Here is a 24,685-nt window from a genome sequence, read left to right on the forward strand (position 1 = left end):
AGCAGAGGAAAGATGAAGGTAATGGGAGTCACAGCGAGGAATGCAATAATTAGAACAAATAGAGGTAAACACTGTCAACTGTTGGTATATGGAGGGGCTTGCAAGCATGTAATGAAACAAAATTGTTGAATGTAAAACTGATGATCTGCTCTGTAAACCTTCAGTCAATTCACAGTAAAACGTTGGGGAAAAAAAAGAAAGTGAGTCAGAATGGGAGAAAGACTTGCAAATCACATGTCTGTTGAGGGACTTGCATCTAGAATGTGTAAGGAACTCACAACTCAATGAAAGCAGATAATCCACTTTAAAATGAGCAAAGGGTCTGAATAGACAGTTCTCAAAGAAGATACAGAAATGGCTAATAAACACATGAAAAGATGATCACCATCATTAACCAAAAAAACCCACTGATGTTAAGTTGATTCTGATTCATAATAATCCTGTATTGGGTTTCCAAGATAATAAATTTCAGAAAGCCTCATCTTTATCCTGCAGAGCAGCTAGTATTTGAAATGCTTGGCTTTGCAGTTATCAGTACAGTGCTTATCCTGGTCCAGTGCTAATCCTAAGGGCAGTGTAGATCAAAACCACAATGAAGCACCACTTTTTACCCACTAGTGGTTATGGTTTGGGTTGTGTGCGTGGAGCCAGTTCAAACTCGTAGTGACCCTGTATAGGATTTCTTAGGCTGTTAATCTTTACTGGAGTAGAAAGTTTCATCTTCTGTGAAGTGGCTGGTAGATTCTAACGTCAGTTATCAGCTCAATTGGTAATCCACTGCACTGTTTTTTTAACCCACTTGTTAAGTGCTGTTAAGTCAGTTCTGACTCCTAGCAACCCTGTGTAGGGTTTCTGAGGAGCTTGAACCACCTACCTTGTGATTGAAGCCGACTTTGCAGTCCAGCGCATTACCCTGTATGTAGTACCACACTGGGACTCCTTTAACCCACTAGGATAACTATTATTGGAAGTTCTGTGTCATATGAGAACTATACATTTTTGACAACTGCCAGACTTTTGTCTAAAGCAGACACTATTTTACATTCTTCCGGCCATGTGTGAGGGTTCTAATTTCTCTACATCTTTGCCAACACTTTTTTTCATTGTGAACTGAGTGATAGTCTACATGAGAGAACCTCTGTTTTACACGCATCCTATTGTATTTCGTTTCATTGCAATGATTACAGTCCCTGCCATGCATCATCAGTCAACAGTACTTGCCATATATATAATCATTTAAATATATAATCATTTAAACAACCAAAGGGCACATTCTGCAAGCCTGCCTCCTGGCCACCATCACTCAGTCTCTCTCTTTCCATAAGTTTAGAGTACTCAGCTGCTCTATCTCTCCATGTCCCCATCTCTGCCTCCGTCTCTGGTGTTGCTGTTTCTCTGGATAGGGTCCCACATTCTGCTTGTGTTCATCTCCCTTGATGGTCCTAGGGTTCTCTGTTTCTGGACTGTAAGATTAACTATTGCCCCGTTTTTGTTATAAAATTTCTACCTTTATAGTTGTGACAGTCGCAATTAGTCATGATAACAATTACTATTGAATCATAAGACTCTTATCCCTATCTCTTTTCACCGGACCCATCTAGACAAGATGAGAACCATTCAGTAGGGGCCAACACGTTTTACTGTCTTTTTATTATAGTCATATTCTAGTGGGGTAAAAGGAGCCCTAACAGTGCAGTGGATTACGAATTGAACTAATAACTAAAGCTCAGCAGTTAAAATCTACCAGTTGCGTCACAGAATTCATAGTTATACTAGATTTAACCCACTAAGATTACTGATGCATGCTTCATCATGGCTGCCTCCATGGAAGATTATGCTAAACGAAAGACGCCAGTCATAAAGACCATGTATTGTATGGTAGCATTTATATTGGATGTGCAGAATAGGCCAATCCATAGAGACAGAGCATAGACTAGTGGTTGGCTGGGAGCGGGTGTAGGAGGGGAATGGACAATTACTAATTGGTAAGGACTATTGGGAGGGGGGGATGATAAAAATGCTCCAGAATTGATTATGATAGTGCTTGCACAACCTTGAACATATTGAAAATCGCTTAATTGTACACTTCAAATGGGTTTGTTATACAATATGTAGGGTCAACAATGGACTGCAAACCACAGGGTTGACAGTTCAAACCCACCAGCTACTCCTTGGAAACCCTATACAGGGTCTTTATGAGTCGGAACCAACTCGATGGCACTTAACACAAAATTAAAAAGAAACCAGTATAAAAGTATCACGTTATAGATTCCATTGCTGGGGGTAATTAATAGAGTAATTATACTGAACTGGACTGCAAGGTTGGTTTGAACTGCAATGGCTGTGGTTCAAGTTTACCAGCTCCTCTTGGAAATCCTATACGCGGTCACTGAGTCGGAATCAACTCGATAGCACGTAACAACAACAACAGACTTGTAGGCATTGTTTCTGCATTGTGAGACTAAAAACAGAAAGTCAGATCCTCTACTCTTCTGACTTAGTTACCCTATAGGCTAATGTGGGACTGCCTCGGGGTTTTCCAGGCAGAAATCTTTATGGAAGCAGATTTTCACATCTTTCTCCCAGGAATGGATGCTGGGTTCGAACCCCCAATCTTATGGCTAGCTGGCAGCTGAGGACTTACTGCTAGTGAATGTTTTTACCTACTTAAATACTTGAAATTAAAGGTTGTAGTTGATAGTTTGTGATTATGAAACCGTCTCTGAAAGTGCATGTGTTTGATGTTTTAGGAGTGTTATGTTCACAATTTACTAAGGATCAGTGTGTATTTTCCAACCTTGAGGCATGACATTCTGGAGCTTGTTATTGAAAAGCTGCTCAGATTGGATGTGAGTATGCCCTAATCTGTTCTTCCCTTGATTTTTGCTTCTTAGCTCTTCCATTTGTCTTGGTCTCAGTATATAAAGCAGCATTAACAACAACGAATCTATACTTCCATTCTCATTTGATTCCTTTCTTTCAGTATAATCAAAAGTAGGTTTCTGCTAAATGTGTGTATGAGCCACATGCACTATTGCGTTATTGTGAGATGTGATCCAGATGTAGTCAGGGAGTAGGAAGTAGGGAAGGCATTCCTAAGAGAGTAATGGTGGCTTGAGATTTTTATACCTTTTTGGTGTTGGAATTAAAAGAAAAACAAAATGTTTCTTTAAAGGCAAATCATAGTTGAGTGCTATTAAGTCTTCCCTGCCCATGCCCCAAGGTTAGGAATAGGGTGCAGTGGTAGTGAAATCCTCCTTAAGCAAACAAAGGATGGACGTGGAGAGAAGTCCTTCAGAGGATTCTTCAGCTCCTTGTGGATTGCAGTTATGATGGTGTCGTTAACAGAGCTGTCGAGAAAGTCTGAAGATGTAACAGAGCTGTCGAGAAAGTCTGAAGATGCAGCGTTGCTGTGGGGAGGGGGAGGAGGGTGCTAGATGAAGTATATTCACTGAGTGGGGAGGGCAGAGGGGCCCGGTAGTGTGAATGCTGAGGGAGGGCCTGGAAGCAGGAAGCATTTGATCAGCAGTATCCCTTACTCCTAACACTTGGAGGAGGAAAGCAGGGGGCCTTGGATTTGACTATTGGAAGATGATCTTTGTTGTCTTCCATAGGGCAGTCTCAGAAGTGTCAGCTCCATTCCTTGGCTGGGAGCGAAGCAGGCAGGATTTAAGATTTGGTAGCTAAGATGTGGTGGCGCACACAAATGATGCTGTCAGGGAGATGGTGATAGAATGAGGTGGTCCTCAGATGACCTGGCAGTTAGACTCTCTGGCTCAGTGGTCACCTGGGGTTAAGACCTCTCTTAGAGTATGTTTAGAAAGGAGGTCATGTGGCAAATAGTATAACGTGATTTGAGTAGTAAAGAAAAAATGCTGGACTGCACTACCAACAACATACCAAAGTAAACATTTAATTGTTTAAGTTTGGCTGGCATGTCATCATTTTTCTGTTCCGTTGAAGGTATTTTTCATATACAGCACACCTGTGAGTATCTGGTGTACCATGACAGGTGAACTAAGCAGTGGATTTCTTGAGGCTATCTGAATTTGAGCATCATGTGGGTTGTGGTTTTCATTATATGTAAAGATAGCATGAGAGAGGGGCCTTGGTGGGTACTCTTGTAAATTTAAATTCTCTAATGACTCAGATCAGACTCAGTGCCTCATGGTGCTTATGGGAAGCACCTTTAAGGTATATATGAATTTCTAGGCCCTGAAATGGTGTATTTTAAATGCCTTTCTCCTCCCTGCCCCCTTTTGTTACAATGTAGGTGAATGCAGCTCGGAGAGATATTGAAGATGCTGAGGAAACTACTCAAACTAGTGGTGGGACAGATGCTGCAGAAGGGCTGTTTAATATGGTAAGTGTTTCTGTTTAATATGGTTAAGTGTTTCTGTTGCGGAAGGGAATCCATAGCTCACAATTTTAGAGACTGGGAGCAGCCAGTAGTTTTCTTTCTTTTTTTTTTCCCAAGGCAATGAAGATAGCTCTGAAATGGTTGAAAATTTTAAAAATACTATTTTACTTGTGTGGTGTGGCATTGCAGGGTAATGCACTTAACTAACTGCAAGGTGAGTTTGAGCCACAAGGGTGGTGGTTCAAACCCACTAGCCACTCCTTGGAAACCCTACATAGGGTCGCTGTGAGTCAGAACCAACTCTGGCACTTAACAACACTATTTTACTTGTGTAGTTTGCTGCTATTGTTACTCGCCTTGTTGTTGTTAAGTGCCGTCGAGTCAGTTCTGACCCATAGCAACCCTGTACAGGTTTCTGAGGCTATAAATCTTTACGGGAGCAGAAAGCCTCATCTTTCTCCCACGGAGCGGCTGGTAGTTTCAAACTGCTGACCTTAAGGTTTACAGCCTGATTTGTAACCACTACGCTACCAGAGCTCCTTGCTTCTTATTGCCTAGTATAGTTGATTTGTTTCTAAGGCTTTGAATTTGGGTTTGGAGTTGCTAAAGCAACATGTTGTTTGTGAGGGAATGGTACATAGGAAAGCTTACTGTTGAATTGCTGTGTGTTACAGATCCTATGACTTAGAGTATATTTCTCTACCTGGGTGGTCATCTTATGGTGAGTTCACTGGAAAGAGAGCCTGAGACAGGGATTTGCGCGTACTCTTGGGACAAAGTGTTTGAGGAAGCCAGAAAAGGAGTTTTAGGGTTTGATTTCAATTGAAAAGTAACCACAGTAAAGATATGAAAACGTCTTAGCCATAACCAAACATCTTGGGGAGGAAATGAACCTCTGGGCCTCGGGGCTCAGGACCACAGTCTCAGGGGACACCATGGTTAAAGAAAGTGTTCTACATCCTGCTTTGCTAAGTAGCAACTGGAGGCTTAAGAGCTTGTGAATTCCCAATTAAGGTACAACTATTCTCATGCCTACCTCTTCCTCGCCTTTGGGGATAGGGCACAGAGAAGAATGAAGATAGTCAAAGGTACAAGGAAAGTTCATCCAAAGGACTAATGAACTACATGAACCCCAACCTCCATGACCCAAGATGATAAGAACTAGGTGGTGTCCAAGTACCACTGCTGATGGCCCTGAAAGGAATCACAGTAGAGGGTCCAGGACAGAGTAGGAAAAAATCCTGTAATAAAACTCAAAGTCGTAAGGAAGGTCAGGCTTACTGATCGGATGAGACTAATGGAACCCCCAAGACTGGCCCTTGGGCATCCTCCATCCTGCGGCTCAACTTTCAGCCAGATGGTAGACAGTACAGTAAGCAGTGACACTAGGGAGGTATACATTCCCAATAGCAGTCAAACGTACAAAATCACAAGGGCAGCACTGACCCAGGGATAAAGTTCAGAAGGGGAGTACGCTGGCTCCATAGGATAAACACTGGACTACAAACCTAAGATCTGCAGTTTGAGCCCACCAGCTGCTCTGTGGGAGAAAGATGAAAATTTCTGCGCCCACAAAGATTTTTTTGAGTCAAGCAGCTTGACAGCAGTTAACAACAAAGACCAGCAGGATAATAAATATGAAGATTAGAGTAGAATTGATGCATTTCAAATGTGTTTGCAAAGAAGACAGAAATTGCATGCACTGCCAGCACCAGTAAGTCTGCTTTGGAAGAAGGATAGCCAGAGTGCGGGGAGACTTCAGCTCATGTACTGTGGGCACGTTACCATGTGGGATGAGTCCCTGGAGAATTCCAGCATGCTTGGTAAAGCAGAGGGTGAGCGAAAAAGGGAAGCCCCCTCACCAAGAGTGACACAGTGGCTACAACAGTGGGCTCGGACATAACGATTGTGAGGAGGCCGCAGGACCAGACTGTTGTGTCCATTGTGCCTGGAGCCGCTCACTGTGAGCTGGAACTGACTTGCTGGCATCTAACAACAAAAGCTCAGAAATCAGGAAAGGACAGAAAAGAAGAACAAATCGAAATGATAAACACAGGGAGCAAGTGGGGACACTGTTGTTACACTGAAGGGATTGTATTCATTGTCACCAAAACAGATGGATGAATTGTGAGTGGAAAAGAGATTGGCTCTGTAAACCTTCACCCAATTCATGATGAGAAGTTTTTAGGAAAAGAAGGGAGCCGTAACCTGATTTGTCAGGCATGAGTGTACCTCAGTCGATCCTAGCTCCAGGGCAGTCGCTGGCTCCTGTTCTGCTGAGGGCCTCTTTCTCTGGAGAAGGGGACAATGAACAAAAGCAGCCAGGAGGTCCTGGTCTGGAATCGCGGACCTGGTACCGACATGTGGAACCAGTCCTGTTGTATGGCCAGCCTCTGCTTGGGTCTTCAGAGAGGCGCTGAGACCAGGATAATGGACATGTGCTTTGCTTTGAAAACTCTGTAGATGGTGGTTTCATTAGTCCATGTGCTTTCATTGTTTGCATGTCAATGTTGTCTTTATTTTTAAAGGATGAAGATGAAGAAACTAAATGTGAAACAAAGGCTGATTCTGTGCCAGTCGACCGCATGGTGCACCCGGTAGCCGAACGCCTGGACATCCTGCTGTCTTTACTACTGTCCTACATTAAGGATGTCTGCTACGTGGATGGTAATGGCCTGCCCTGATACACTCGCTGCGCTACACCCTGCTCTGTGTTGCACGTCGTGCAAACGTTATTTCTATGATTGAAAAAAATCTTGTATACATCAGTAATGTTGAGTCTGAGGAAAAGACGGTTTTGAGAGGTCAAGTTGAAAATGCTCCGTTAGCCTTTCATTCAGTTTTTCCACAGATGTTTTGAAGTCTCCCTTGTATTTTCAAAGCCCCTGATCTTTTCTCTGAATGTTGTATCAGACACTGACGTGGAGTTTAGTCAGTTTAAGGCAGAGGCCAAGTTAGATTCAAGTGGCTGTAGGCGTTGTAAGGATAGTGTCGTCAGTACTGATTTTTGATGCTTGTTATTCGTTGAGTGTAGAGGATTGCTCAGTATGTTACTGTGCAGGGTGGTGGTACCCAGGTGAACAAACTGATGGACTTCTTTCAGTCCGGGAAGTTTGCCAAGAAGAAAACAAACTTTTTTTCTTGTTCACATTGTTTGCTAAGATTGAAAAATAGTCAGTCTCTCAGAATAATGGTACACTTGAATCTGAGTTGAGTATTATGGTAACTTTTTTCCTGTTACACAAATGATAAATGTTGGCTAGATCAAGTTTAGGAAATCCAGGAAAGGATAAAAAAGAAAATTTAAATAAACACACTGCCACCATTCAGAGAACGCTTATCAGCATTTTGATGCGTTTATCTTCCTTTTCTACCAGAGTGCATAATTGATGTGTAATTTTTAAAAAAGTTAATAGATTTGGGGCCACACTAAACATAATTCTTTCATAACCTGCCCTTTCGAACATCATTTTCATACAGTTCATGACTCCCATAAAAGACTGTTTTAACTGATTGAGTGGCATTCCATCATGTGGATTGAACACGTTTTGGTTTCCTCTTTTTATGCTTGTGGGTGACGTTTATAAACAACAGTGTAATGAACTTCCTGTGTATACAACCATTCTTCAAAATATTCGTGAAAAAAATGGATCAAAAAGATAATGGCATTTCCCCACAAATTTTTAAATTTTAGTTAATTTATTTTTTATTTTTTACGGTGAATTGAGTGAAGGTTTACAGAACAGATCATCAGTCTCACATTCAGCAGATTCTATACTTCATGGTTTTTACAATAGCTCCAGTCCACTCCATGTACAGTATTTAGCCTCTGTTATTTTTTCCCACCTCCACATCCCATTCACCCTGTAACTAACCATCATAGACTGTTTCATTTAGCAAAAAATATTTTCTTAACTTTCACAATTGTGGTCTCATGCAATATTTGACTTTTTACGATTGACTAATTTCACTCAGCATAATGTCCTCCAGGTTCGTCCATGTTGTAATGTGGTTTGCAGATTTTTTACTATTCTTTAACATTGTGTAATCTTTATTATGTCCCACAAATGTTTGGAAGCACCCTTGCTTTCATTTAGTTCCTAGTAGTAGCGTAGTGGTTATGAATCGGGCTGCTAACCTTAAGGTCAGCAGTTCAAAACTACTAGTTGTTCTGTAAGACAAAGATGAGTCTTTCTGCTCCCATAAAGATATACAGCCTCGGAAACCCTGTACAAGGTCGCTGTGAGTCTGAACTGACTCCACGGCACACCACCACCACCAGTCTGCTGCTTGATGAATTTTAGAATCCTCTGCAGCCACAGTGGTGTGTGAGGTTAAGATCTGCTTCCTTGCCAGTACTAGAAAGAAAACTCTGCAAAGTAGAAATGGCACTTTTTAAAATCATTGTTTAATGGATGCTATATTGTGGAGTCCTGGTATGGCTCTGTGGGTTAATGCGTCAGACTGCAAAGTCGTTTGAACTGCAAGGTCGGTGGTTCAAGCTCAGCAGCTGCTCCTTGGATACCCTATACAGGGTCGCCAGGGTTGGAATTGACTTGATGGCACTTAACAGTTGTGGTTCTTGGAATCCTGGTGTGGCACTGTAGGATAAACATATGGATTTGAACCAAAAGGTCAGTGGTTCAAACCCACCAGCCACTCCTCAGAAACCCTAAACAGGGTCACCATGAATCAGAACCAACTTGATGCACTTGGCAACAACAGCATTGTGTTTCTTAAGGCGCTGTATGATAAGGACTATACTGTTAATCTCAAGGTCTGCAATTCAAACCCACCTGTTAGTCCCTCTATGGAAGAAAAATGAGGCTTTGTGCTCCCATAAAGATTTACAGCCTCAGAAACCCTATACAAATTGGCTATGAGTGAGAAGCAGTGGATGGGGTTATTTTGTTTGTTAGAGGTATCTTATCCTTTGAACAAATTTGGCAAATTAAAACAATGTGTGATTGAAAATGGTCTTTTTGAAAATGAAATGCTTAATGTCCCCTGCAGGTAAAGTTGATAACAACAAAACAAAGGATTTATATCGAGATCTGATAAGCATCTTTGATAAACTCCTGTTGCCCACCCACGCCTCCTGCCATGTACAGTTTTTTATGTTTTACCTCTGTAGCTTCAAGCTGGTGAGTAAGAATGTCTTAACATCTTAGCTGATTTTTTTCTTGCCCACTAACATTTTTCCCTTAAGAATGGGGTGGTGCTGGTGGTAGGGAAGACTGAATTCTTCAGGTGAATGTTTCTGATGCTTTCTCTTGAGATTTTCATTTAATCTGTACCCTTAATTGAATCACATTCCTTTTTCAACAAAGCAAAAGGAAGGAATGTATTATCAACTCAGCCAAGAGCTCAGAAAATGCCATTCTGAGCCCACTAGGTGGCGCCCTTACTGTTAAAATCACACATATGGATTCCTGCACTTTTTCTTTTCTTTAGTATTTCTACTGGTTGAGTCCTAAATAACCCAAAGCAACTTTCTCAGTTCAGGATGTTAAGCCTTTTTAGGCATTTTTTCCTCATTTTTGCAGGGATGGGGTCGGGCAGGAGGGTCTCACAGAAGGTTCCCTTTTGTAGTTTTCTAGCACAGGAGAAAATTGGAGAGTGTGGGTGATGGAGGACACACATGCCCTACTCAGAAGTTTGTGTTCTATGTCTTTGAAAAGAGCTCTTTTTGAGGAGGATGTGGACTTTTGTTGGTGGTGTTGTTAGGTGCCATCAAGTCACTTCCAACTCAGTGACCTTATATGCAACAAAACAGAATTCCATCCAGTCCTTCACCGTCTTCACAATAGTTTTTAAAAAGAGCTTTTTTTTAAGGAGGAAAAGGACCTGGTGCCCTTTATTAAAGCACAGCTTTATCCCTCAGTCTTCTTCCATGAGTAGTATGATTCGTTTAATATTGACTAGAGTTTCTTCTACAGGTCTGTTTCTGGGAATGATTAATATGTGTGGTCATATTAACTGTGTAGGTTGTTGCCAGCTTCTATTTCTGGCAAAGCATCAGAATCACTTGTTGTTAGGTGCTGTTAAGTCAGTATTGACTCGTAGCGATCCAAAGCACAACAGAACGAAACACTGTCTGGTCCTGCACCTAGCTCACAGTTCCCGCTAAGCTTGAGTGCATTGCTGCCGCCGCTGTACTAATCCCTCTCGTGGGAAGTCTTCATCTTTTTCGCTGGCTATCTACTTTACCAAACATGACGTCCTTCTCTCTAGGGACTGGTCCCTCCTGACATCTCCAAAGTATGAGAGACGAAGTCTGGCACGCCTGGCTTCTCATTCTTATCCTAGCATTGAATGAGCATTTGGGTTGTATTTCTCCAACATGGAATTGTTTGTTCTTTTGGCAGTCCATGGTACTTGTAATATTTTCCTCCAACACTGTAACTCAGATCCATCAGTTCTTCCAGTCTTCCTGATTCATTGTCCAACTTTCACATGCATGTAAGGCTATTGAAAATACCATGGCTTGGGTCAGGTGTACCTCAAATTGACATTTTTGCTATTGAACACTTTAAAGAGGTCTTGTGCATATTTTTTAAGTCCTCTTCGCTTTCAGGTAGCAAGTTGTATCATCAGCATATCACAGTTACTTTGTTCATGAGTCATTCTCCAATCCTGATGCCACGTTTTTCTTCATATAATTCAGATTATTTGTTTTACATACAGGTTGAATAAGTATGGTGAAAGAATACAACCCTGGCTCACACCTTTCCTAATTTTAAACCACTCAGTGTTCCCTCGTTCTGTTTGAACAACTGCCTCTATGTACAGGTTCCTTATGAACACAATGAAATGTTCTGGAATACTCATTCTCTGCATTGATGTTCATAGTTTGTAATGATCCACACAGTTGAAAGCCTTTTTGTAGTCAGTAAACACAGGTAAACATCTTTTTGATATTCTCTGCTTTCAGCCAAGATCCATTTGATGTCAGCAATGATGTCCCTCGTTCCTTGTCCTCGCCTGTATCCAGCCTGAACTTCTGACAGTTCCCTGTCAATATACTGTTGCAGCCGTTCCTGAATTATTTTCCACACAATTTTACTTGAGTGTGATATATTGTCTGATGGTTTCCATATTCCATTGGGTCACCTCTCTCTGTAATGGGCATAAACATGAATCTCTTCCAGTCAGTTGACCAGGTAGTTGTCTTCTAAATTTCTTGGCATAGATGAGTGAGTGCCTACAGTACTGCCTCAGTTTGTTGAAAGGTTTCAATTTGTTCTTTGTCAATGCCTTCAGTATGCCTTGGACTTCTTCCTTTAGTGTCATGGGCTCTTTTTGTTGTTGTTGCATAAGTTTTTATTGTGAATTGAGTGATAGTTTACATGGGAGAACATTGATGTTACTCTCATTGTTTCATTGCAACAATTACAGTCTCTTCAGTGCGTCATCATTCAACAGTATTTGCTTCTGTTCTCTCTGTTTGTTTGTTGGTTTTTTTTTGGGGGGGGGGGAGCTGTATGGAAAACCACTCAGGAATATATAATCATTTACACAACCAAAGGGCACATTCTGTAAGCTGGCCTCCTGGCTGCCAGCATACAACCTTTCTCTTTCCATGAGTCTAGAGTCCTCAGCTGCTCCCTTTCTCCATAGCATCATGGGCTCTTCTTGATCATATGCTACAGGTTGAACATCAACTGTTTCTTTATTGTGTAGTGAATCTATGTCTTTCTTCCATCTTCTTTTGATGCTTTCTGCATCATTCAATATTTTGCCCAAAGAATCCTTCAATAGTGCAAATTTGAAGCTTGAATTTTTTTCTTCAGTTTCTTCAACTTGAGAATGTTCTTTCTGATTTTCTAACTCCAGTTCTTTGCACATTTTGTTATAATATTTGACTTTGTCTTCTCAACCTGCCCTTTGGAATTTTCTGGTCAGCTCTTTTACCTCCTCATTTCTTCCATTTGCTTTAGCATCTCTATGCTGGAGAGCAAGTTTCAGAGTCTCTTCTGACATTCATTTTGGTCTGGGTTTTATTTCTTGTCTTCTTAATGACCTTTTGATTTCTTCCTATGTGATGTCCTTGATGTCATCCCACAACTCTTCTGGTCTTCTGTTTTTAGTGTCTAATTCATCAAATCTGTTTTTGAGATGATCTCTAAATTCAGGTAGGATATGTTCAAGGACCATTTTGGCTCTTGTGAACTTGTTTTAATTTTCTTCAGCTTTAGCCTGAACTTGCATCCAAGCACTTGACGGTCTGCTCCACAATCTGCCTCTGGCCTTGTTTTGGCTAATGATACGGAACTTTTCAACCATCTCTTAACACAGATGTAATCAATTTGATTTCCATCTAGTGAGGTCCATGTGTATAGTCATTTTTTATGATGCTCAAAAGTATTTGCAATGAAGAAGTCACTGGTCTTGCAAAATTGCATCATGCAATCTCCAGCATCATTTCTGTCACCAAGGCCATATTTTCCAACTACTGAGCCTTCCCTCTTTGTTTCCAGCCTTTGTATTCCAATCACCAGTAGTCATCAATACATGATTGATCAATTTCAGACTGAAGAAGTTGGTAGAATTCTTCAATTTCATTATCACTGGCTTTAGTGGTTGGTGCATAAACTTGAATAATAGTGGTAGTAACTGGTCTTGTAGGCTTGTAGAGTTGGTTTTTTTGTTTATTTTAATAACAAGCAATTCCTTGAATCGCATGTAGATTTTTTTAAATAGGCAGGTTCCAAAGTCCTGTCACAAACATACTGAATTTGTACGCTCCTGGATTTTAATGCTCAGCCACATGTTTCCACTGGGTTATTTAACACCTGGGAGGCCTTTTTGTTTGTAATGGTATTTTCTCAGGATATTTTGAAAACAAGAACCGTGAAAACTTCAGTCATGGTTCAGCTGTGTGACTGAACTATTCAGACTCTCCCACATGGGTGAGTGAAAATCTTAAGATGCTACTAACTCGAATGGTTTACAGAAAGAACTGACCAACATCTTGTCTTTTTATAGGGTTTTGCAGAAGCCTTTTTGGAACATCTATGGAAAAAATTGCAGGATCCAAATAATCCTGCTATCATCCGGCAAGCTGCAGGGAATTATATTGGAAGCTTTTTGGCAAGAGCAAAATTTGTTCCTCTTATGTGAGTAGCCTACTCTACACCACCTGTTTTAAAACAAGGAGTGCATTATCTCACGTCAGAGAGATGGCCTTGGTTTTGGGGTCTGCCTTTACTAGTGAATAAATCTGCATACCCACCCTGTAAGAGATAGTTCTGTTGCTAAGGGGCACTTTGAAACAGTGTCTCCTGTTGAAGAGCTAAAGCTGTATGTGTAAAGCTTTGTCTTCTGTTGGGTGTGGTGCTATGGAGTGTTGATCCTTTTATAGGTTTGTCGTTTTCCCTTTGCATTCTGAGTCAGTTGTATCTGTTAAAGGAAAAGAAAAAAAAAAAAACCTTTAAAGATAATAGACAGACTTACCCAGTGCAGCCAGATCTGGGCCTTTTCTTCCAGGGACCCATGAATGTATCTGTGGGCAAGGATGCTGTTAACAAATCCTCCCAACAACTAAAAGTCTCTGGCCCTAAATTGTGGGCCTCTCAAGATTTCATCAGGACCGATAGGCTGTGGTGGAATCAACCAGATTGGCTTTCCCTGATAGGGTGTTGGTTAAAGTGCCCCACCCTTTGGCTATATCCCTTATAGAAGGCTAGGGGGGCCATTGCAGAAGCCCTTCTGAGTTGATTAGAAAAAACTCCCTGTCCCTTGGGGCTTTAGGCATCCTTCTGGACCTACCTGTTTCTAGTCAGTCCATCCTGCTCAACTTTGCTTCTCTTGTATGCCTAGGGGTGATGTTTACAGGCACCTTGGACTGACTTTTCGTAGGTTGTAATGGTAGACAATTACCTGTTTTGGTGTCACTCTAGTGTTTTTATGAAGCAAGTAAAGTGAACTTCCCTTTTTCTTTTTTCTAGTACTGTCAAATCCTGCCTAGATCTGTTGGTTAACTGGCTGCACTTGTACCTTCATAACCAGGATTCAGGAACAAAGGCTTTCTGCGACGTTGCTCTCCATGGACCATTTTATTCAGCCTGTCAGGCTGTGTTCTACACTTTTGTTTTCCGACACAAGCAGCTATTAAGTGGCAATCTGAAGGAAGGTCAGTGAAGTGGGCCGTAAGAGGGTTTTCATTGTGTACTTATCACCCTTTAGAATGGCATTTCTTTACCTTTGGTTTTTTCTTCTTTTGGGAATTTGGTGAAAACTGTAGATCCAGAAAAATGCACACACACTCAAGCTTTTACAAATCATTTTGCCGGTTTACACGTGGTAGACCCAGGTTCACTTCCCAGCCAATGCACCTCAGGCACACCTATCTGTCAGGGGGTGCTTATGTTGTTGCTATGATACGTTTCAGTGGAACTTCCAGATTAAGAAGAAGTAGAAACATCTGGCCACCTACTTCCGAAAGTCTGCCACTGTGCACAAAAGACAGCCCCAGGCCTCCCTCCCTCAGCGCTCTTTACTCCTGCTGGGGTTCAATAATTGGTTGCAATGGTCCACACAGAAGTCAGACACCATACTCCTAGCTGTGGGGTTTATTAGGGACATTAATAGGTTACAGTTCAGAAATGTTGCAGGCACAGTGCTTACAGTCAGGGCAGCCTCTTCTCTGGCCCCTTGACCTGGCGTTTGCCCTGCTCCAATAATGTTACAAAGCTCTTTTCTTGTCATTAGTGCCTTCCAGTCATTCTGACTCAAAGTGAGTCTGTATAGAGTTGCGACTGATGGGTTTGAACTGCCAGTCTTGTGGTGTAAACTGACCTTGTGATCAAGTACTGATCCTATAGTACCACACCAGGACTCCATAGATCAGTAGCTCTTTTAAGGCTGCTGCTATAAATGCCTACAGGCACACCACTCCACCATAAACCTCATCGGCTTTAGCTCTGTGGGTCAGAAAAAAATGAACTCTCCCATTTAAGTTCCTGGAAGCACCCTCTTGTGTGAGCAAGCTTCCTGCCTAGAGTCACTCAGCTTTCCTTGCTCTGTGGGCTGGGAAGCCCGGTTCTGGTGGCCCTTATGCTCTGGCTCTGGCTTCTGCTTCTCCTCCTCTGCCACCTCTCTGGTGCCCCAGCTTTCTGTCTCTGGGTCCAGGAGGTTCTGTATGCAGGGATCTCAGGGTCCAAAGGACATGCTTCACTCCTGGCTCTTTTTGGATGGTAGTAAGAGTTACTCTGCTGACACCCACAGCTGAATCCTGTCATCTGTCAGTATCCTCTCCCACCTTAGCTTTTCTAGACCCAGCAGGAGGAGTTACTTGGTGGGAGTTACAAAGACTAAAGGCATAGGAGACATAGCAGCTAACTCACCCACCCCCCACCCCACGCCCCCCACACACAGGGTGAAATGTGGATGTGCTTTCCTGAGGTGTGAGGCTGAGCTCTCGCTCTGGGATAGCACCACGCATGCGGCTCTCTGTGCCACCTCACCTTGTCCTCATCACATAGCCCAGTGAAGGGCCAGCAAGAAGACCAAAGCACTGAGAAGCCATTTGCCCCAGAGACATGTCCTTGGGCCCTGCTGTGGTCACCACAGATGTGCTCGTGTCCTGAAGAGTTGAGAGAATTCATGGCCCAGCTGTCCGCTTGGCTGCTTCCAGCCAGGTCTACCCAATGAAGCCTGTTAATCAGATGGGTGCAGCTGAGGTGATGCAGTTTCTTCAGGACAATGGAATTACATGAATTTAAGTGACTTTGTTCATTTCTGTGGATAATGAGAATAGACTGCTGCTTCCTCCCACTCAGCACCAGCACCACTGGGGCCCGGCTAATCCTTCATTGAAGAGGCTGCCCTGAAGCAACACTGACCTCTACCTTCCTAGATGCCTACTTTAGTACCCCCTCCCCCAAGCCCAGTTGTGAAAAACAATGTCCTGGTGAGGAGGGGTTGGGAGGATCACAGCACTAACCCTAACTTATGTCAATATGAATTGCATTATGCATTTGTCTATTCTGCATGTTAAAGTTGAATAAACAGAAGATGATGGCTTTCTACAGTGACTGAGAGTTTAGTTAATACTCTACCTGCCTTGGTGCGAACAAGATGGCAGGCATCTGGTAGCAGAGTGGTTACGAGGCAAGCTGTTATTCAAGGTCAGTAGTTCGAAACTACCAGCTGTCCCGCAGGAGAAAGATGAGGCTCTCTGCTCCCATAAAGATTTACAGCCTCAGAAATCCTATACAGTGTCACTATGAATCGGAACCTACTCCACGGCACACTACCACCATGGTGACCATCCTGGTTAAAGAAAGAAACTGAATTGTAAGCTGTACCGTGATTCCATTTACATCATCTTTATCAAACATTTTAGGAGAAGTGACTTACCCAGCTAGTCTCCTTGTTTCTGAGTGTAGGGTCTATTGAACTGATACAGGAGAGCTTTAGAGTCATTCGCTCTGGGACAGTGATGTCTTCAGTTTTCTTTCTGCTGCCAGAGTTTTCTGGTAAAGAAAAATTTGAAATTGACACCACTGATGCACATTCAAAAAGAATGTTCAACGACACAGATGATTTCAGACGTGTGTTGAAATGAGGCGGTGTGTTTGTTACATTGCTGTCAGACTGGCCTGTATATATGGAAGGAATTTGAGGACTAGGTGGTGTCACAGTCATGTTCTTGTAACCATAGGGAACGGTTTTAAAACTACTGATCTGTCAGGAAGGCTTTCTTGCATATAAACTCTGTATACACTAAGTTTACCAGCACTTTAACTCCTCTGTCGGCTTACAGCCCGCTACAAACATCTGCCTTACTTCCTGACCCTTAATATAATAAACTGCTTTCTCATTCACCTTTTCAGAGCCTGGTGTGGCACTGTTGAATAAGCACTGAACTAATGGCAAAGTCAGCAGTTCAAGCCCACCACCACTCCTTAGAAGCCCTATAATGGGTCACTATGATTCGAAACTGACTCAACAGTTTTTACCAGTGATAGTGGCTTAGTTATCAAAGAATGTGGTTAGCCTAGTTAGCCTAGTGACATTCTTCTCAGCTATGTTTGTGACTCTTTGTACTTTTATTAAACGTGTGAAATTACCTGTGCCTGTAAAGATAGCTTGTTATGTGTCTTGAGGTTGATTTAGATTATAGCAACCCCGCTGACAGTGGGACTGCCTGAGGCTTTCTAGATGGGAAGCTCCTGGAGGAATCTCCGGGTCTTTTTCCTGTGGATCCACTGCAGCTTCAAATCACCGGCCTTTCAGTTGGCAGCTGAGCACGCCCCACTGTACCACCTGTTACCACCCACTGATACAGGCCCTTTATCAATCCTGTTGGTACTTTTAAAAAACACTCTAGTGTTGAAACAATTCAAGTTTAATTTGTTATATAAAAACTTTTCTTTTTTAATCACAGGCTTGCGGTACCTTCAGGGTCTAAATTTTGAACGCATTGTCATGAGTCAGCTGAATCCTCTGAAGGTTTGCCTGCCCTCAGTGGTTAACTTTTTTGCTGCTATCACCAGGTAAATTATTTATACTTTTCTTGGAAGTTATTTAAAAGGAGATTTGTCTTCATGTTAATATTGTAAAATTCCTCTACGTTTATGTCTTTTACTGTTGGTAGTGAAATTACTAGCAATGATGATGTAGCATTCAAAATAAAAAGATAGCCCAGTATGTGTATAAACAGCATTCCATTGAAGCTATTGGTTTAATTTTTTGTTGACACTGGAAATTGTCCAAAGGGAGTAATTGAACAGAAGCCTAGGTACTTTGAAATCAGGAAAGCAACTAGAAAGCTAAGAAGTATAGTCTAAAGGTACTTATTTATCAAAAGACCCTAGTCATCATAATAAAAATAAATTGGACACTGGATTAATGAAACACCCAAAATAGCCTCCACGGTCCTGAGAGCAGAACTAGGTGGGACCCAGCTACCACTCCCAATGGCCCTAAAAGAAGTCACACTAAAGCGGCTTCATAGAGCAGGAGGAAAATGTGCAACAAAACTCAGAATCATAGAAAAAGACCAGGCTTACTGCAACAACAACAACTGGTCAGATAAGAGACCAGATAAGAGATCGCTGGAACTCCTGAGAAGATGGCCCTTAGTCACCCTTCAGATCTTGAATGAACCCATCCCATGGCTCCATTTTCAGCCATACAATAGTCAGGTCTGTAGGGGAACACTAGGGAGGTAAACACTCCTTAGAGTAATCAACCATTTGAGATTAAAAGAGCAGCATTTGCCAAGGACAAAGTTCAGAAGGATTAAGAAAGGAGTATTGGAAACAGGAAACAGAGAGGAAGTTAAGTTCCATTGTGGGATTGTTTTTAGTGATAGGAAATAAAAGGTGTATGTTGAATGGAAAAACTCTTTACTTTGTACTTTGTAAACCTTCACCTAATTTGCAAAAGTTTTGTTGTTTTTTAAATGGACAGGAGAACTATCTCCTAGTACGAGAAAGAGGTTTAGTGAGAGACTGCATTGTGTCAGGCCTCTTCACCACTGCTAATTCATAGTGATTACAGACCTAAGTACTTTCCAGGGACTCCTTTCATCATGCCCCAGCTTTCTGCCTATGGAAGTAAGCCTTCTTTATGAATGGGGAAAGAAGCCGTGGGTGGTTCAGTGAAGTGCTCAGCTGATATCTAAAAGGTTGGCGGTTCAAACTCACAAGCCACTTCCCAGGAGAAAGATGTGACTGTGTGCTGCTTCTGTAAAGATTACAGCCTTGGGAACCCTATGGGGCAGTTCTTTGTTAGTTGGAGTTGACTTGATGGCACTAAGTTTATTTTATAAATGGGGAAGAGGCACAGAGAGATGAACTGACTGGCTGGAGGTCATATAGCTGAACTGACAGAGCTGAGAATTGAATGCAGGCAGTCTGGCTGTGTCAGAAGCCTTTGTTATTTTGCTTCCTGTACAAAGTGAGTACAAAAGTATAAGTAGTTAATGAGGATGTTGAGGCAGGACCACAACTTTAAATCCTTAACAGATAAATCTTCTGTCTCATTAAGACACAGAAGTAATTCCTTTTCATTCCGCAAGTCTTCTCATCCAGAAACCTTAATTGTCCTTCACTGAACATGTAATTGAAGCTGATGGGACTCTCATCTCTCCTAAGATCTCAGTTGGTAGTAAAGGGCTAAGAAAAGGGAAAACGAAACCCACAACCAGCAAGCACAGTATGAGAGCGTTTCCCAGAGGAGGGATTGTACAAACACTGGAACCAGGGGCTGAGGAGGCAGAGCCAAGGCGACTGCCCGCCCTGGGATCTCCTCAGTGGGGGCTGGGCTGCAGGTGTCGAACTGGAGGCTCGGATTTGGGCTTGGCATGTGCAGCTGCGGCTAGGTGTCAGGTGTGAAGCCAGGAGCCAAAGCAAGATCTGTATGTGAGACCTGAGGTGTCACTCGGTAGCTACTGCTTTTGCATACTGTGGGTTTGAAATGTGTCCATAATGACACAGACACAGAACCTCTGATTTTAACTGCTGGCTAATGTTTTTTAAATCATTCCACATGCTCCTTTCTCAGTGTTGGAAACGCTGTCTCGAGCCCATTTTTGTACATGGGTCTAGTGTTTAGGCACATGCTGCCTGGTCCCAGACCCAGAGTTCAGATGCTGGGCTGTGGGAGGGGCTTGTTTGCAACCCACCCAGCATCACAAGCTCGTCTCTGCTTCATGTTGCTGATTTACACGCCCGCTCTGAACAGACCGGCCTTTGCTAATGGAACAAAAATAGACATATGTCACTTCCAAGTTACAGCGGTGACCTGAGAACTTGAGACTATATATCTGAACAAATACTGTGGGAGGGAAAGGCCGAAGGAAGAAAGAGGACCAGAGGGGAGCTAAGTCTCATGTCAGAGGCCTAGTCACAGGATAGTGTCTATAAAGTTGAAACAAAAATCCTCACAACTGGACCGTTAAACAACATGAACAATGGAGGGAAAATTGAAGGTGTCAAGGTATTCCTGTGACTTGAATCGGTAATCATTGGCCTGGAAGCAGCAGTCAAGTAATCAAATAATAAACTAAACAGTCGCTTACTTAACTCATCAGAAACAAAAGGACTGTCTCGAGCATTTGGCTCTTTTTAAGAACCATCCACATGGGATCAAAGTGACAACAGCTCAAAAGATCATGATATTTTCCCGCAAATAATGCCCACAGGAAACAAGCATGCAAGTGAATTGCATGGTTTGGAAAAATATATAACACGCATGTTAATTTGTGTAAAAATACCATATATAAGAACCTTAGAGAACAGTGAACTTACATTGATGAAGAAAAACTCAGAAAAGGAAGGTGAGGATGGTTGCAGTTTGAATATAAGCATTGTCACCTAAATTCTGTATGTTGAAACTGCTGAATTGTTACATATTTTGTTGTATACTCAACAACAACAAAGTAAAATTTAAAGGAAAAAAAAAGAATGTATTGGATCAGACAAATTTAGACTGCAAAAGACCTCCCTAGCGCTGTAGGATAAGCACTTGTTATTGTTGTGAAGTACCGTGGAGTCGGTTCCGACTCAATAGCGACCGTGCACAGGTTTCTGAGGCTCTCAATCTTTATGGGAGCAGAAAGCCTCATCTTTCTCCCGCGGAACAGCTGGTAGTTTCGAACTCCTGACCTTGAGGTTAGCAGCTCTATTCATAACCACACTGGACCACCGTAAAGTCGGTCTGAACTGAAAGGTCAGTGGTTCAAACCCACTAATCATGCCTCAGAAACCCTATACAGAGCCTCTAAGAGTTGGAACTGACTTGATGGCATTTAACAACAACAAAGTGTTAAAAAAAACCGAAGGTGTCACATTAAGGACTAAGGTGCACCCAGCCTGAGGTGTGGCATTTTCAGTCTCCTCATGCCCATGCCAAAACTGGACAGTGAATAAAGAAGAATTTATGCCATTGAATTATGGTGTTGCCAAAATAATGAACGAATCTGTCTTGGAAGAAGTGAAGCCAAGATGCTCTTTAGAAACAAGGCTGGTGAGACTTAGTCGCACGTACTTTGTAAGTGTTAACAGGAAGACCAGACCCTGGAGAAGGACATACTTCATAGAAAGTCAATGAAAAAAGAGCAAGAGCCTCAAGGAGATGGATTCAGATGGATTACCATGGTGGCTTCAGCAATGGGCTCAAACACAGCAAGTGTGGTGAGGAGGGTAGGGCCGCCAGGCAGCATTTCCTGCTGTTCTGCAAGGGTCACAATGAGTCAGAAATTATTTGATGGCACCTAATGACAAGTCATACAGAAGTGACACTAAAAAGTAGGACAATGACCCTGTCGTTTTTATGACAAGTTCTATGACTTAATTGTTCTCTCTCACTAATGCTTTTTAGTGTTGTATCTTTTAATTCATGATTCCTTCAACCCCATTAACCTTGGTAAAGCCCTAATGTCACCTCCTTATCAACAGCCAGTTCCCTCTCACTAAATATTGACTCCCTTTTTCACTAGCCCCCTAGTTCTTTGTCATTTAAAAGAGAGAAGTGTATGTCATTATGCAAACGAGCTGTACCTTGCACACATTTTCATTTTTAGTAATTAGAATAAACCAGTCTCCTAGAGATTCTAAGCAGTAGCCCTGTTTGATTTCCAAACCTCAAATTTACAAATTGTTGACACTGGAAGCTACTTGATGTTTTGTGTTACGTGTCTTGTTGTTCTGTTCCGCAATATCTCTGTGCACCAGATGGTCATGGTTCAGCCTGTGTTGATTTTTTTGGTGTTCACAGTAAATACCAGCTGGTCTTCTGCTACACCATCATTGAGAGGAACAATCGTCAGATGCTCCCTGTCATTAGAAACACAGCTGGAGGAGACTCAGTGCAAACCTGCACAAACCCACTTGACACCTTCTTCCCCTTTGACCCTTGTGTTCTTAAGAGGTAGGTACCTTAAACTTTGGACACTCTCTGGGGGAAATTTCAGTGTCACCTAGATTTGCTGTTCCTAAGGCTGGGATTCAGGGTGCCATTGTTACAAGTGGTCCTTCCCGAGGTGCTTGTCAGAGTCCTCTCCATCTGCAGAGGTGGAAGGTAGAAGCCGACTGGTACCATGTCCCGAGATGGCGCTGTGGGTTAATACGCCAGACCGCAAAGCCGTTTGAACTGCAAGGTCAGTGGTTCAGGCTCACCAGCTGCTCCTAAGAAACCCTATACAGGGTCACTATTGGTTGGAACCGACTTGATGGCACTTCACAGCAACGACCAGGATAACGGGGAAGAACGCTGCCTCTCCTTGGCTCAAAGATTTCTCCAAGTGACTGACTCTTTCTTTTAGAAACCACATCCTTTGCGATCTCTCAGAATACACAAACTTCAAGTGTGTTGTCTACATGGGCAGTTCTGTAAAGAACCCATCCCATTCTTAACTTTCACTGGCATAGTGTAGCCAGATTTTGGTTTATTACACGTTTCTAACAAGCAACACCGTCTGGTCTCCCAGATGTTAAAGTAAAACCAGATTGTTTCTCACAGACATCTTTTAAGCTGCTGTTACTAAGTGTCGTCAAGTCAATTCTGTTTCATAGCGACCCTTAGAGTGTTTCCAAGGAGTGACTGGTGGGTATGAACCTCCGACCTTGTAATCAGTAGTCCACTGTTTACCTATAGCACCACACCAGGACTCTAGCAAATAACTGTCTTGGTCTTGGTTATGCCATGGAGTCAGTTCTGACCCATAGTGACCCTGTACAGGGTTTCCGAGGCTGTAAATCTTTACGGGAGCAGAAAGCCTCATCTTTCTCCTGAGGAACAGCTGGTAGTTTCGAACTGCTGACCTTGCTGTTCGCAGCCCAATTCGTAACCACTACACTACCAGAGCTCCTTGTACAGAGCAAATAACTAGTGATATAAAAAAGGAAGTCCCAGGACATTGTTTTGCATTTTGAGTTTGTCACCTGGAAATGATAAGATGAGAAACCAGTTCATCCATATGAGTGGATAAAGCTTCAAAAGACGAAGAAGAAAGCCCCCCATTGCAGTATTTCCGGATCCTTTTTTTTTTGACATTGTGATTGGACCATATTTTTCACTCTCTGATTTTTGCGAATTGTGTCTTAATGAGAAAAGAGCTTATATACATTTTGACCTTCACTGACGTGCTTAACGTGCCTTTGATTTGTCATGTAACTGATGTGATTTTTGCTGGCAGGTCAAAGAAATTCATTGATCCTACTTATCAGATATGGGAAGACATGAATGCTGAAGAGCTTCAGGAGTTTAAGAAAGCCATTAAAAAGGTGAACTTAGGATTCCGCACTCCTCCCTAGGACTCCTTTGTGGTTGCAGATCAGAGTCAGATGGCCAGTACCTGTTAGAAAGAAAAACTGCATTGTACTTATTAACCTACTTACAAAATTCCAAGCCCAGATGATTTTTTTTTTTTTAAATCAAAACAGGTTTTGGGTGAATTATTTAAATTAAACCACACATCACATCCAGACTTTGAAGCAATTAGATTTTTGTAATAATTTATTTTTTGTAAAGTGTCCACACAACTTGCCAAAGCATCCGATAAGAGTTTTAGCACTTAGTCATCACCAAGTAACCATCTTAACCTGCCTTCTGTGGAAACGATTCCAGAAATCGCCCGACTGTGCCCGGTGGTCGTGAGCTTGGGGGAGCCGATGGGCCGCGTTTGTGCAGTGCCTGTCAGTGGTACTCCGGGTAACATTGTCTCTTTGAAACAGTCATTTCCACGTTAGAAGTCATCTTTAATGTGCCTGCAATCGTAGAAAAGGCCATTTGATCTTTGTGATTTGCATTTTGAGGGGAGCATTCATTGATTCACATAGTGTAAGATACAAGGTCTATATACCATTGAACAAGATAGGCATGTCATGTTCCTGGACTCAAAGTCCAAAATTCGAACTTTATACAAGTAACAAACCAAGTGTGAGTATGAGTAGTAGGTGGGTGATTCCTGAGGAACTTCCTCTTTAGAGAAAGGAGTACATTCCTGAGGTAGGGATGATGTGCAGGAGTCTTTTCAAGTGCTGTTCTTCATCCTACTGACAGTCTCTGTTCTTCACCCAGGAGATGGTGGAAGATGAAGATGACGATTTTTTGAAAGGTGAAGCACACCAGAATGAGTCTGTGATTGGGATAACACCCAGCTCCTTTGATTCCCATTTCCGGAGTCCTGCCAGTAGTGTGGGCTCCCCACCGGTGTTGTACATGCCAGACCAGTCCCTTCTGATCTCAAGGATTTGTGACTGAGAGGCAGCTTTCCTGCCATCGGGCATCGCATTGACCGAGAGCAACATCTTACATTCAAGCGGGACAAAATCTGGTGTCTGGACAGATGGGGGTGGTTTTGGTTTTTCT

At 42.4% G+C, this 24,685-nt stretch overlaps 1 protein-coding gene across 1 annotated transcript in view; it reads left to right on the top strand.

Moving 5' to 3' along the window:
• The window catches only part of RRN3 (RRN3 RNA polymerase I transcription factor homolog (S. cerevisiae)), a 36,837-nt gene extending 12,260 nt beyond the window's left edge, over window positions 1-24,577 (top strand). Inside the window, exons 9-18 of the mRNA XM_006871955.1 lie at window positions 2,751-2,849; window positions 4,274-4,363; window positions 6,889-7,027; window positions 9,374-9,504; window positions 13,349-13,479; window positions 14,311-14,495; window positions 17,754-17,862; window positions 22,091-22,243; window positions 23,511-23,598; window positions 24,395-24,577. Coding sequence (XP_006872017.1) covers window positions 2,751-2,849; window positions 4,274-4,363; window positions 6,889-7,027; window positions 9,374-9,504; window positions 13,349-13,479; window positions 14,311-14,495; window positions 17,754-17,862; window positions 22,091-22,243; window positions 23,511-23,598; window positions 24,395-24,577 — 1,308 coding nt within the window. The remainder of the gene's footprint in view (window positions 1-2,750; window positions 2,850-4,273; window positions 4,364-6,888; window positions 7,028-9,373; window positions 9,505-13,348; window positions 13,480-14,310; window positions 14,496-17,753; window positions 17,863-22,090; window positions 22,244-23,510; window positions 23,599-24,394) is intronic.
• The last annotated feature ends 108 nt before the right edge of the window (window positions 24,578-24,685 follow it).

This window comes from Chrysochloris asiatica, unplaced genomic scaffold (assembly GCF_000296735.1).
Source record: "Chrysochloris asiatica unplaced genomic scaffold, ChrAsi1.0 scaffold00178, whole genome shotgun sequence".
Lineage (NCBI taxonomy): Eukaryota > Metazoa > Chordata > Mammalia > Afrosoricida > Chrysochloridae > Chrysochloris > Chrysochloris asiatica.